Consider the following 15974-nt stretch of genomic DNA (forward strand, 5'->3'; position numbering starts at 1 on the left):
TTTTCATTGTTAAATAATGTAGTACGTGAGCCACATCAGCTAATTATTTCTGTAGTAATAATCTTATTGTATAATTATTTATTCAAATTATTTACATAATCTATCGTTTAAGTTGTGAGATAACAAGCAAAATGTGCTTTATCCCGTTTATTTATGTTACTAATGTTAAATAAAGCCGGAGAAATTAAAATTTCAATTACGTATACTCGCTGTATAAATATGTAGATGATAAACGGTCGTAGCGTTTATCGCCTACATATTTATATCAGAAAGAATGGTATCACAAAGAATCGTATAAATAATATTTATATTTATCTCCCTTTGCCGATGTAATAAATCTTACTTATGTATGCTTTGACTTTTAACATTCTGCCTGTTAAATTTATATAATATTTTACATAATTTCTCCCTTTCTCTCTTCGTCAAAGTATTAGAAATTAAATATTGTCAAACATTCATCAACATACGGTGATATTGAAATCATAAAACTAATCAATCAAAAATTAATTAGTGACACGAAGCGTAATTATCATGTAGTCCTCATTACATCAGTTAACATGAGCGGATTAGCTTGTCGTTCCTTCACGCGAAAGATTTAAAAAGACATTTATGAGCAGCGTCGCTATTGATGGCGAAAACGTGCCTTGAAGCCGAACCCCGCGTACAATGCCCGCCGTCTCTGTTTACTATTACTTAAGGCACTTGTCACGTACGGGAACTCGCGTATATACGAAACACCGGCGTTTACACAGGATCTTTTGCTATTTACGCCGTATAAATCTCGAAACATTGTGCTTTTCTTGGCTGGAAACCGCTTCGAAAGTACATATATCCAAACACCTCATCAGCGTTTGGATACGTTTAGCTTTTCCGCTTGTTCTGAAATCAAATGACTCGTTTCATCCGGCTCTAACAAATGCATTTAAATTTACCTTATTTGAAAAAAAATTTGCAAAAACATCTAAACAATCTAAATTCTAAACAAAGTGTTATATCTATTAATTCCCATCAATTAATTTAATTTATACACAGAGAGATATAACATTAATAATTAAACTACAATACAAATCTCGCATTATTGAACAAAGAAACGATATCAAATGAAATATTACCCAACGCTCTGTTATTACAGATCATCGATTACAACATTCTCGTGAATTTGTTAGGATAACATACGCTTTTAAATACAGAAAAAAATTTAAATAAAATACTTATCTCGGAAATAATATTTATTAGACAACCAACTAATGGCTTAAACCTACAGAATGACTTGGAATTATAGCATATGACAGCTTAATTAAGTTTAATTAATGTCCCGCTCTTCAATGTTTTCTATATTTTATGCATTGTACAATGTGTTTTTCTTTGTTTGTCTCGTCAGATGAGATTCAACGCTCGACACATTGATAACTTAAAATTACTCCAACGTTATTTAATTTTTTAATAAACGTTATAAAATTTATTCCTATTGTAATCACAAATAATGATACGATAAAATGCTGCACAAAAAGTGCAATGACATCGTTGATAAACTATACTAAGCTGGCTAATTTCAGTTATTATTAGTATTCCATTATATATTTTATTATACAATCAGCATTGATAAGGATCTGAAATTGGATCGAAACATTTGCGTTGTAATTATAAATAAATCAAATTTCACACTAACATCCTGTGTATGGCTCTAATTGGCATTATTTTATTGTATTAATATTAACTTCATTAAGCCGTGAATATTTACATTTAATTTATATTGTTAAAGAGTTAATTTATATTGTTAGGTACAAAAGAAGAGAAAAAAGTGTTTTTAATACATTTTATTTTAGATTTTATTTTAACTTTTTTATTATATTTGAATATAAATTAACTTTTTATATTAATTATTATAAATAATTCGTTTAAATCAACTCTATTTATTTTGCAGCGTATTTCGTAGTATATAAAATCTACTTTTACCTCAAATTATGCGAAAAATTACAATACAAATAATTATGATTATACAAAAATTCTAGTAGAAATTCTTTATTATAAAATTTATAATGAAATATTAATTAATAAATACTGCAGAATTAATATAATGTGTACAAGTATCTCTATTGGATAATATCTTTCACGTATTCAATTTTATGTCTCTTTGATATCAAAAATCGATCAATCTAAGGTTCGCACTAGCAATTGAAACGAATTCATACAAACATGTTTCGTTGAAATAGGTAATCGAACTGCTTAGTTTCTCTCTTTGCAAGTCAAGCAATCGCTCTTGCTTTGCACGAACCGCTCGTATTGTTTTTTGTAGTTACGATCCAACGGAATGTTCTGTATTTAATAAATTGTGTTATCTTGAAAAAGGGGTCAATAACCATGCATGGTATAAATATTACATTTATAATAATTGAGTCGCGTAATTTCTGTGCTTGTACTATATTTTCATAAATAATTCTTTTTCTACCTTTATACCATAAATGTTATTTTTTCATATTGTTACAAATTGCAGAGGATATATTATCGTATGTTATGACGATGTAAATTATTTCATATCATTGCTCTTCTGTCGATAGTGCCTTTATAACTCTCTATAATAGGATAACATTGACTTCAATACAATAATAGCCTGCGTTGGAGAATGAAGCTATTATTAGACTTCGTCTGTTCCAGAATTTATATCCAATTACGGTAAAAGCGTATCGCGCGCTATCACCAGCCGCCACCATCATGGTAATCTTAAAATCACATAAAACATTCAGAAGACCCGTCGAGGAAATAGTCCAGGAAACGTAGTTCCGAAAGTCATTGAATTATGAAGTGGGGACAATGGATTACAGGAGAAGGTTGGTTTCCGCGCCGGCTGCGGGCCGGATGAGAGACGCGAAACTTGCAAATCAGTTCAGGCGGGACATTCCGTTTTAATGCGTACCTCTTCTCATGTACTCGAGAATGCGCGAGTGAAGCTTAAATCACTCCAAAGGACACTTACGTTTCTCCAGTCAACCGACAGGATTTCTTCAACCGCGAAACGTCAAGAGACAATGATAATGAGTCGATATCACGCCCGAGCAGAATACTCAACATAGCGGAATTCTATCGAATTTTCAGTCCAAATTAGGATTCTGGCCTGAGAAGTTTTCACAAACAATTCTCCAATTTTAAAAAAGTTTCACTTGGACTAGGACTTTGTAATTTTGCCCCGTCGAATCGTGTGGTTGATTCTGCATTTAATCATATTGGTCATTTTGCGATGCGCAATTTCCATAGTTTTCACAACTTATGGTACTCCAGGAAAAGCGACTTGCTTAAAAAAATTGCAGAAATCTACATATTTTAAAAATGAACGATTGCAAAAAATAATATTGAATAAATTTGGTACGAACAATGCAAGTGATAAATATTAATACTTTAATTATCAACTCATTGAGATATGTAATTGTTTTTATTCAATCTAAAGTTTATAAACTCTTGAAAGAAATCATGGAATATACTATGTTTCTGCTTATAATACTTACAATTTTTTTATTTTCTTTTGCGCTTTTGTTCACGTGCAAAGATATAGCGAATTTTTCTTTCTGAGCATTTCACTTCTAGCAATACTGCGAGTATTTGATCGAAATAATTTTCTGTTTCCGAAGAAAATATAATATTTCAGATTTTCTGTCCTGTATTACTTTATTCTTCTTCAAAATTACTTCAGTCTTTGTTCTTTGTCAAAGAAAAAGAGAAATTTTCCTTTGAAAATGCTTCATTTATTCACAGATCAGCAAAAATTTATTCTTGAAAGGAAGAAACAACTTTTGACTATATTTTTCCAAATTCTTTAACTCTTCCGTGGTTCCTTTAGCATGAGTTTGCCTTGTCCAAGAAGATATCTTGAATTCCGGTTTAGAGAAATTTTCACATTTCGACAGCGGTTTTCCGCGGATTTGCATCTTTCACTCGAGAACGCTAAATTCCTCTTAGGACGAATCTCGCGTTGAATCCGCGATGAAATCCATTCAATCTGTTGCATGGCGTGACCTATGACTTTCCACGATTTATTTCATGCTCTTTCTCACAAGCAAAATCGAGATTTTCTTCCCTCTCATACCTGTCTCGTATAACTTGATGAAAGTCTGTGTCTTATGTCTTTACATTATTTCACGTTTCACTTGTTTCAATTTCTTCGATTAACTTGTATGTCTTTAAAGAAACAATTCTTAAGTTGCAATAATTTTTAATAGATCTTGGACGTGTAATTGTTCGATAAAGTTGAAGAAGTCGATAAAGTTCCAAATGAAGCAAAACTGAACAACTTTTTTGTGTCATAAAGAATAAACGTTCGTTTGGCTGAACGTTTTTCTAACTATTCGCTCGATTACTTCTGGATTTTTTCCCTACAAAAAATAGATAGGGACAGTCGTGGAATATTTCGGGATGTGACGTTTTATTATTTTTCCGATATCGAGTAACGCTTTATGTGTTGTCTTGCGGAAACATGCATGAGAATTTTTCTAATTGCCGTAACGCTGTCAAATATTAGTTTTGGTTGTATTTACTTTCCACACACGTCAAACCGCGAGAACATGAAAAATTTAGGTAGTATACGAGTATGTTATTATCTCGTGTGGTTTCGTTCAATATTTTTTGAATGTTCGCGCGCGTGTTTCTGCGTTCAATCAGTATTTTTATTAATTTTCTCTACATTTGTCAATACCATTTAAATTAACGTTACAGTTTATTTTATATAAAATCATGCGCTTTTTACAAATAAATAAAAATGGATACAATATATTTTATGAATTCAAATCAAACGAAATATTCTGTCAATCAGTTGTTAGAATTAAACGTGTAACATTTAGAGTAAAAATAATATCATCGAATATTTGATAAAATATAAATTGCGTGGTACAAGTAAATTGTCAATTATTATAATGTACGTCTGTCAAATTAGCCTGCGCGCGAAAGCAAGGCTAACAAGATTCGCGCCAGGCAAAAGGTTTCCAGAGGCGACTCTGAAAATCCTTGCCGGGACGTCACCTCCGTGCCGGAAGGTTGATCCTTTGCGGTCAACCCGAGCGTGCATTTTCCAGCTTGCGCGAAATATAACAAGAAAACAGAGTGCGACTGCGCGACGCTCGTTTTCCGCCAGTTTGTCAGATGCTTTTTCATGATGGGATCAACGTTTACTTGTAGGATTTAATTATACGAAGTTGCTGCTCAGAATAATAGTTTGATGGACGTTCTCGTTTAGCAAAAAGGATAGAGGTAAAAAGTAAGAACAGAATCGCGGGAAGAAATGATAGGATTCGTGCGATACAATTGATCCAATTCAATTACGAGACAGCCGTGCTGGCGCACAAGCTTACTGGTAGAAATCGATGTAATTGCACTCGTTCTTCGTACTGGACTTTACCGAAAATTGGATTTCTTGTCGCCGCAAATCCTCCAACAGCTCTCACGACATCGTCGTTTAGTCCACTGCATCTTTAATTATCCGTTTCTGCGTCACCTCTCTTTGAACTTCTGTAACCGTTAATTAGTAACACGTTTGCATGAATAAAATTCAGCAGAGAGAATCATATTAATTATTTTTAATTTTAATTCAACAAAATTAAATTTTAATAAAAACATAATAAAGGTATTAATATGTATGCTTTAAACTAAAAAAAAATTTGTTTAAAAAAAGGTAAGGTAAACTTGCTGAAATCGTATTTGTACTTAATATCACGGATTTCGATTAAAAATGCTTATAATACTTATGGCTATATAAAATGTAAATAATTTTATATCAATTACTATTTACATTTTATACCGCAAAACGTTGTAAATACCTTCAAATCGAAATTACACTAACGATACGATTTAGGTACAGGTACGATTTAAGCAATTAGAGTTTACCTTAATAAACATATGATACACAGAACTTGATATAGATTTTGATAAATATTCTTTAAAACACTACTATTTATAAGTTTATGGCAATGATTTGTGTAATTGAACTGTAACAATAATGAAATTAAGTTAATAATTCCTTTGATTCTCCTTGTGCGTAACAATTGATGATATTATGATGTTGACTACTTAATCGGTGTTGATTATACCAGTATAATACCTTCAATTCGCAAAGCAATGTCAAATGATTTATAATTCCATTCATCTCTCGTTCTATCTCCTTCATGTAATTACAAATGGTATATACACTGAGGCTGAACAATGATTTGTGAAAGCTCTTTGAACATCAAACGCAAACCGAGCAGAGATCCTAATGAAGCATCCTGTGGACTCGAGTATTCTACCGCATATTGTCTCCGTATTATGAACATACTTGCCTGTGTTTACGTTCATACACTGCAGTTGAAAGCAAGGAGCCTTTAATCATTTCTCTCATACGTCTTTAATCACTGTATCATTTACTGCATCATTACTGTCATCTATTATTGCGATCGTATATTACTATATTTTGTACAATTTAATAGTTGTGATGATATTTGCTTCATCTGCTGAAGAAGTACTCTTGACACATTGTGATTATTATTACACGCAATGACATTTAAAATAATTTAAAATCTATTAGAAAGTCTTATGTTTTTCTACGTTTTCCTATTACTTTGATCTTTCTGGCGATTGCGGATATCTCTTTCTGTCTTTCTGCTCGCATAATTATTTTTCTGGAACTAACGAGTTCGCATCTTTCTATTGATCAACCACCGTGCAGCGGAGGGATTATACCCATCGCCGAACCCGTCTCATCAGAACGTGGATCGCGCATATCTTTTCGCTTGCACGAGGATGCACACGCGATGCATCTCATACATGACACAAGAAGAAGGACCCCTCGACAGGCAACGACCCCGAATTGAGCCTCGAGTTCTTTTGCCTCTAATCTCGCGAAAGAGAAATGCGAGCACTGTTTCGTCACAGAAAATTGAGAGAAAACTGATGATAAGGAAAAAAAAAGAATAAGAGAAAAGAAAAATGGATGGTGAAAAATCGAGATGGGAGAAAAAGGATGGAATGTAAAAATGCGGATGTAAGGACTCAGCGGGATATCGTAAAATCGGGAAGATGTTGTCGACTGATCACGAGAGCGAATCTCTCTTTCTGTCTTCCAGGCACGGCGGAGACAGACGCGGTACAAGCACTTTTGGCCCGTTACCTTCAGCGTCGTCTTCAAGGCTCTCAGCTGTCGACGCCGCCACCTCCGTCGGTCCTCTTCAGTAACAATCATCGGGCCCACGTCCGACAGGCCACTCAGAGAGGTCCACCCAACAACAATCTCGTCTCGCGAAATGTCAGCGGCAATGATGGGGACCACCGTCCTGTCCTTGAGGATTACGAAGATTACGAGGACGACCTCGAGGGCTACGAGGACAGCGAGAGGAGCAGAACCAGATTCGATCTTTTGGCGGGTAAATCGCGATTCACCTTGAACAATATCTGCAACCGGTAGAGAGAGGTTTATCGTTAATGAGATTCTTTAATTGGAAATCAACGTTTTTCTGTGGCGTCCATTATCTCGTTTTCTTTCTCGAATAGGAAAACAAATTTTGTTCGCACATGATGGAATGCGGGCATAGAGGAAAAACGAGAAAGAGAGAATGCTTTTGTGCTAAAATGGTCATACGTCGTAATGTTGGTGATTGGTTGTTTTTTATAGATCGCAATGAGAAATAGAAAAATAAAGGAGAAATTATGCAACACTTTAGTATAGTTTCTGGGATAAACGTAGGTTTTTCAAAAGTGAAGTTAATATTTAAAAAATTCTCTGAACATAATATATTGCTTTTTATTATTAAAAATTAACATAATTATTTAAAACGCATTCTGCTTAATTATAACATTTAATTATAACATTTAATTATAATATTTAATTATAACAATTTAATTATAACAGCTTAATAGCTTATAAAAATTTATTAAAAATTAATACCGTTTTTTGGGGGGGAAAAACAAGCATACATCTTGCAATATTTTATGCAAACGGTGATGGTTATAAAAAGACACACCAAAAATCATAGTCACATAGATTTTGTTTCCTCAACGGCAGTGCAACAAAATTATCGTTGATCGTATGTAATGCGATGACAAAGGTTTAGGGAAGCATGCATTGACGTCACAATGCTCTGCTTCTGTTCCGAGCTTAAGTTGCACTGAACCGTAGTGAATCGTTCAGGATCGGACATACATGGGACGACATCAACAACACGCTCTAAATCGCACGTGGTGTCACGACACGGTTTTATGATTGTCGACTCTAACCTGATTCCGTCGATGTTAACTTTTTGACGAATTATGTATATGATATATAGGGAGCATAACTCTTATAGTCTATAATTGTAAGAATAGAATGAAAATTGTAGCATAATATATTTAGGAAATAAAAATTGCGATTAAAAATTAAATGGTAATTCAAAAATAAATAAAAAATAATTAAAATAGTTACGTCTTAAGTGTTAAAACTAAATTTCTCTCTCTTTCTCTTTCTCTCTTTTATTTTAATAAAAGTATCGACTTTAAATACATGCGAAATCTATTTTAATGAATCTTTCGTGAAATATGAAAACACATAAAAGAAGATGACATGGTTATAAAACATAATGGAACGTTTGAAAGCTCGAAACAACATTTACTCTGATGTACCTATGTCGAGAATTGTTAGATAAGAGAATACAGCACTGGAAAATCCGGATGAGATTCGACGAGAAATAAGCAATACAGAGAAAATGGTGATGAAAGTTGGACAAGTACGTAAAATCGACCGGGATCAACATAGGATAGTTTCACGTTGTTCCTATCGGTTTTCTGTTTCAAAGCTTTGACGCGGCTTTTACAATCGCGACGCGCGGATGGATTTTTCGACCCGAGTAATACTTGTTCTCGCGATTCGTTTTGTACGAAATTGGGCGATAATTTAATTTCTCTTTGTTCCTAGTAAAAGTCTCTGACATTTTGCACACATCAAATAATTTCCGCACTTCTAAATTTCTATGACGTGGTTGGACATTCAATATACAAAAGTCGATGAAATATCACACACACACACACAACAAATATATATATATATATATATATATATAATGATTTATATATTTTTAACATTACATTAACATCGAGCTATAATGTATGTTTCGATAAATTACACAAATTGTATTTCGAGCATTACTAAATTGAAGCGTCGTATTGTATTATACGAAAATATAACATTATTTATGTATTGTTATCAATTTAATGTTTTTGTATCATTTATATTGTTTATTATTATTTATGAAATGTTAAGCATCGCATTTATTCGTTACACAGGGATAGTGTTTTGAGAAAAATAGATATAATAAAAGCTTTACATATTTTCACATTATGATCAAATTTAATGAAAATGCGAATCATATTTGTAAATGCAATTATTAATACTGATAAACATTTAATTCAATTCTGTTTTATTCTAGGAGAAAAATGATTTTATTCGATTTAATATCTTGAAAAAGAGATTTACCTTTTTTACTATTGAAACATTTTCTTTAGTTTACGAGCGTACATTGAGTTTCTGCAAGAGAAACTTTGTTATATAGTCACGGAAACTTTAAAATTTAATGGAACGTACATGGTGGTAGAAAGGTTTCTGAATATAGAATCAACTTTTCCGAGGAATATATCCTATACGAGCGTATTTAACTTTATTATGATTCCAATAAAAGTAATATATATATAATTGATAATATCGATTGATAATATCAATATGAATTTAATTCTAATCAATGTGTATAATGTTATTTTTATTCGTTTATTGAAAGAAGGTCGATGGAATAACTGGCAAAATATATATAATATTTGTTATAACGGGTGCTAACAAAGAACTACGAATTGCGAATAGTTCAAGAGATGTGCGACATAATGGGGACATTGCAGAGAGAAGCCGAAATTATCGACACACTCTGCATAGTGTCAATATTTTTCCTCTTCGCCCACTTGTTCTTCATCCATACATTTTTTTGTAACGAAATGATTTCGCAAACGCAATTCCTTTTTTACCGTCCGGCGATTTAACTCCACGAATTCGATATTCCATCGGCCGCGCTGTCGTGGATTTAATTGAGCACAAGGGGTTTCGATATTCGTCGAATGCAATATGCAATCGAGCGACCTATCCAATCAAATCCTCGTACGCTGTCGGCTGCACTCCGTTGCGGCGACAGACTTTTGATAAGTTTTACTTGCTGTTCCTTCATTCTTTTGTTGTGATTTCTCTTCGCATTGTCGTGTGCTCTTGAATTTAATATAGCAGCGTACATCTTAAATTTTACACGTCTATGTTTCATATAGTATTTTAATCTTATCTGAGATAAATGTTTTCGTAAATATTTGTCAAAATTTCTACAAATTATGTAGTAAATTTAATTTGTAACAAGAACACATCTTTTGATGCTAAAAGTACGTTTTTGGGATTGAAAAAAGTTTTGTTAATAGTTGTAATTTTGTAAAGATCTTTTCTAGTTCATAATTGTAAACAATAAAAATATTTCAAATCATATTACTATATAAAAATTAGAAAAAGTTGCAGAGTCACTAGGATTATATGTTCCAATTATGGGTTAGATGATTTATAATTACTTATTATAACATTATTAAAATTAATGTTTAATTTAATTGATAGAAACTTACGAATTTCTCTCACACACTGAGAATCGTCTTTTTATATATTATTCATTTAAATTACAATAGATGAAATGTAAGAGAACTAAATAAAAAGTGGTGCAATACTCAAATTAAATAACAACAGTAAAAAAGATTATATAACATGAAAAATTATACGTTATTATACATTATTACATATTTTTAATTTAGGATAGCACAATTTATTTTTCTATCATTACTTTGAAAATAACATAATAAACCTGAATATCGCAATTTTTTTCTTGAATTACTGAATGTCAGAAAATCTACTTTGTGTAATTTTCATTAATTTTTTTTTCGTTAAATTTTTTATTCGAGTGGTTTTCGACGATACTTACGGAAAGGAAACGGACGGATAAGAGCAGAGACGGATATGGCCGGGATGAAAAGAATTGTCGACAGTACTTAAGATATCACTGCAATGGACCGGCTGTCTCTCAGAAGGAAATGCATTTGCGCGTGGGCTGCACAAACGAGTACTCCCGAAGTCGCTGTAGAATGGCTTGACAAAGACAAATAATGCACGGTTTTCGCAGGTACATCCCATTCATGCAAATTTTTATGAAATTTTCATGAGGTAGATGTAACACTATATGCGCGAAGTTTAAGCAGGGTTCGCCCTTGAAGTACCGATATGCTACGCTAATCCAATGCCGCTTAAGCGATTATACGTAGTCACAAACACCACCTGAAGCGTTTTCGAAAACACCATTTGTCCCCGTCATCATAAGTTTACCGATATACATGTGCATATATTCTTTAAATTTTTCAAAGTAAAATCTCACTCAAAATGAGTAAAAATTCACTCCAAATGATAGTGACAATAACATACTGCCACTCGAGATGGAGTGATCAATCATAGTTAATATTTCATTTACTTGAAGTAAAACATCGCAGTCAAAATGATTTTGGTATAAGATTAGATTTTGATCTAAGAGAGTATTTAAACTTAGTATAAGTAAATTCTTGTTAGTATTTTATCTCTAGGAAGAAATTGATTTTTATGTAATATCAACTCAATAAAATATATCGACACGACAACAAGACGACAATCAGTGTGATTTATTTATCGAACTTTTTCTTGCTTGGTACATGTACTGTTTCCAGTTTATTCTTTAATTAGAAGTGAAGAAAATATTCCATGACATCGAGTGGAAGAATTTACTGTATATGGACGAAAAGTCACTCCAACTTGAATAATTCGGTAATCATTCCATTTTTCAGAATTTTATACCAAGAAATTTAGAGAGTACAGATGCATGTTTGTTGTCATAAATATCCGTATGTATACTGCAATAATTAAGATTGACGATTTATTCAGTACATTTTGCAGTTAAATAAAAAATAGGAGAACGGAATATATGGACTGATTTGAAACATTGCACTTTCAATAGGAAGATGTCACAACTGCAAGTTTCTCATTCTTTAATTAAGAATGAAAAACAAATAATTACAAACATCTTTGAATCCTCGATCTTCAATTGACGGATCACCTGATATTCTTATCAAAGCGTTTAATTTATTTTCTCCTTTTAATTAAGTTTTCAAGAAATAAGAGGTAAAAATTTTCTTAAAAGAGAAGATACTGCGAAGCATTGAAAATTGTTAAATATTTATTTTAAATAGCACGGTAGTTATTATACCTACTTATAATCTTCTATCAAACATTACCCATTATTTAAAAACTGAATTTAATTTTTTGCTATGATTAATCTATTTCTTAATTATTTTGAAAAAATTTAAATATGTATAGAGTCTTTTTTTACTTAATAAGTATTTCGTTCAATTCTTCATGGTTAAAAATTTATATAAGTCATCCAAACAGCATTCAAAATAAATTATAAATCCGTCTTCAACTCGACAGAGAGAACATCTTCCAATTGCGAAAGTGAGCAATTCATCACTCTATTGTTGTGCGTGCGAACAATCTCGTCAGCCGCACTGCCAACGCTTTTCGAGTTGTCTGGATTTTTCCAGAAGTCCAGACAGGTCAATTCGTCGCCCATATAAAACGAGAGCGTAAGCGCTGTACTGCATTTGCGCGCCACGAACAAACGCGCGTACGATTGCGAGAAATCGCGGTGAAATTGCAAACGCGCGCGTTCCGATATCTGTCCGACGATTGTCTACCCTTGCGTTATTGTTCACCAGCAACGTCGACAGTCGACAGAAATTATCGAGTCTTTCGCGTAACGTATAGCGATCAATATCGCCATCGCGCTTTTGTCGCAACCGCGAGAGCGATCACCACGCATTAAATTAAAACTATACGTTATTGTATAAAGTGATGGATTTTAGCTTACAGAATATGTCTAAAAATGCGGTGCATTAAAGGTGCAATTTAGCTAATTAGTTCTTCATTACTTTTAGTGCTTATAATAGCGTTTAGAAAGATTTTAATAAAAGTTCTTTAATAAAAGGTAAATAAAAAAAATTATACAAAGTATATATATATATATTGTATGAAATTATAAATTTAAAATTTTTTTAATTAGGATCTTTTAATAACTTTTTATATATATACATGCATTAAAGTAATTTTCTTTTTTCATTCTTAAAAATTACAAAATATAATATTTAGTATTAAATTACATAATATATTACATAATATATTTTAAACACACGATTTATTTTATTTTTTTTAGAGTAGGTATGTCCAACTCACGACACGCGCGTGCCACTAGTAGCACGCCTAAAGAAGCACATGCTATCAGAGAGAAATTTAAAAAAACGAAAAATAGCAATCGTACTAAAATCAATTTTTTGCACTTACCTACGTTTTACCTGGCTGTATTTGTTCTGTTTTCATGCTAAAGGTTTTAGGCTGATATTTTATTGCTACGTTTTTGTCATATGACAAAGATTTTTCCATTAATTGCCTATTGGGTAACTTCCTTAGAAATTTTATTTGGCATGAAAGTTATTTGGCAAATTAAATCACAAAGGTGGATAAATAATAAAAATATTTCTCCATTATTTTACTTCATAAATATTTTAACAAGCATAATCATTAAACAATTTTAAATTGAATATTTTAATTTTTTATAAATCAAGCAGCGAAAATAATTTTCTTTTAGAGTAGAAATCCTATAAGTTTTCTTTTACGAATGCTGTATTAAAATTGTGGAAGAAATCAATGTTGAATAAATTTCAATATGGAAGAGAGGAAAATTAGTTTAACTGTTAAAACGTGGTGGTGTTTTTTTCCAGTTGCGCCGCAAATAACTGTTTGCGTAAAGTACGTCGTTTCAATATTCATCCTACATATACGCGCGCGTTTAGGTTCAATATTTATTTCATTCGCTATAGAGAAAACGAGACCTGTAACGTTTTGCGAACATGTCAAAGATAATTTGGAAAAAGAGGGTATTTTATATGTATCTCTGTGTGTGTGTCTCGCTTAATTCTTATAACACTGTTATGTATTATATAATAGATACAAAAGAGCTTTATCTTTTTATCTTTTTATTATTTGTCAAGAATAAAAAAAAATGGAAAGTAAAAGAAGAGGTCAACAATCTTTCATTTTAACAACAACGTGTAACATTCTCACGATATAATTATGCATCACTTTAATCTTTTATATCTTTTACATTGCTTCTTGTGAATTCTTTTGATCGTAGAAAGAGCGCATTAGTCACGTCATGCGTGAAAAATAACGCGAGATGTGTTAGCAAAGATGGTCCTGTAGATATTGTAACATGAATGTACCGAGTGATTTTTTAATTCAACATGCAATTTTCTTTGTACCTCGTTACTTTATATTATTAAACTGCATTCTTTTCAAAGGCTGCAAATCCTTTAATTTAGATATCTTTGCAAGAAGATTAAAACTATAAGACATTTTTCATACAACACTATGTATGTTGATGTCTCGGTTGATATTATCAAAAAATAGTTGATGTTAATCAAAAAATAAATATTGACAGTTAACATTCATTTTTTAATCATCTCTTGACATTTTAAACATTACTGAATACTTAATATTGGTAAAAATGTTAAGATTTTGCAGTAGAAAGCACATTTCTACCTTAACTTATATATTTTAAATTAAAATTTTTGAAATATTTCTTAGAAAATAATCAAATATATATTTTTTTAGATATATATTTTTCTAGATATTTTTTAATTCATAATGTAGGTAGCAAATATTTACAGAAATTATATTTACGTAAAATTAAATTATTTGCTTCGTGTTATTTACAAAAATTGTACGCATACATCGAATGGACATTCTATTCTGTTTACAACGTTTGTTCGTTAAAAAGAAAATATCATTTATAGAAATTTTTAGATTTAAAACTTTTTATGTTAAGTCATATTTTACCATAATTCTTTAAATTATATATATTTTTATAAGTACATAGGATTTTTGTGTACTAAAGATAGATTATACATAAAATGTATTCGAGAAATTTAAAAAATGCTTAAGTTTGATACTATTTACCGCATAATTCCACACAGTTTATAAAGATATGACATAGTTTTCGAGCTTATTTATAGTTTGTGCTAATATTTAAACAAACTATAATTCTGTAAATACCGCACATTTCTACTGTCTGCTTTCCTTACTCAAAATTTCTGTTTAACTTGATTCATGTAGTCGCGTTTACTTGTGCATATGAGTTGCTTATTTTTAGCTAATTTGCAAAGCATCGATGTATTTATACAGTTATTAGCATATTAGAAACTACTTGGCTATGTATCGAGAAGTTTGTGTGAATCGACGAAGCACTTTGCGCAATTACTGTACTTCATTTTATAGCGATGTAATTTGCATTCAATTTTGCGATGGCAAGCATTACACATTTCGTATGACGAGCAAATATTTAAAACCCTGTAGAGAGCATTGCTTCCAAATTATTTCTCTAATGCTGTTTATTTTTGGTTGATTACAGATGTATCCGTCCTTAAAAATATGCAAAGTAAACAACACGTAAAGAGAAATAAATCCAAATATTAGAAAATCGATCAAAATAGATCCAATAATAGCTACATCGAATGAATGGGAGAAACATATTGCATTATATTCAAACATGTTATTATTTTAATTTCTAAAGTGACATTTTTTGAATATATTATATGTAATTCTTGCTCTAAAAGGTTTACTTTTCAAAGCAATATAATGGAAATATTATCACGTGATGTCACGAATTTAAATTTTTATAGTCAACATTTTTCTGTTAGGAATGTTAAGAATGTAACACATTTTTGTAAAATTTTGTATAATTAAATATAAAACAATTTTTTTTTGCATGTAAAAAATTTAATTTTATATAAAATATATATAGTTTAGAAAAAAAATTAAATTTAACAAGTAACATATTTTTTATATT

At 31.4% G+C, this 15974-nt stretch overlaps 1 protein-coding gene across 1 annotated transcript in view; it reads left to right on the forward strand.

The window, feature by feature from the left end:
* LOC108783360 (uncharacterized) overlaps positions 1-15974 on the forward strand; it is a 69238-nt gene that overhangs the window by 17558 nt on the left and 35706 nt on the right. The window contains exon 2 of the mRNA XM_018551909.1: positions 7083-7379. Coding sequence (XP_018407411.1) covers positions 7083-7379 — 297 coding nt within the window. The remainder of the gene's footprint in view (positions 1-7082; positions 7380-15974) is intronic.

Source organism: Cyphomyrmex costatus, unplaced genomic scaffold, assembly GCF_001594065.2.
Source record: "Cyphomyrmex costatus isolate MS0001 unplaced genomic scaffold, Ccosl1.0 scaffold10, whole genome shotgun sequence".
In the NCBI taxonomy this organism is placed as follows: domain Eukaryota; kingdom Metazoa; phylum Arthropoda; class Insecta; order Hymenoptera; family Formicidae; genus Cyphomyrmex; species Cyphomyrmex costatus.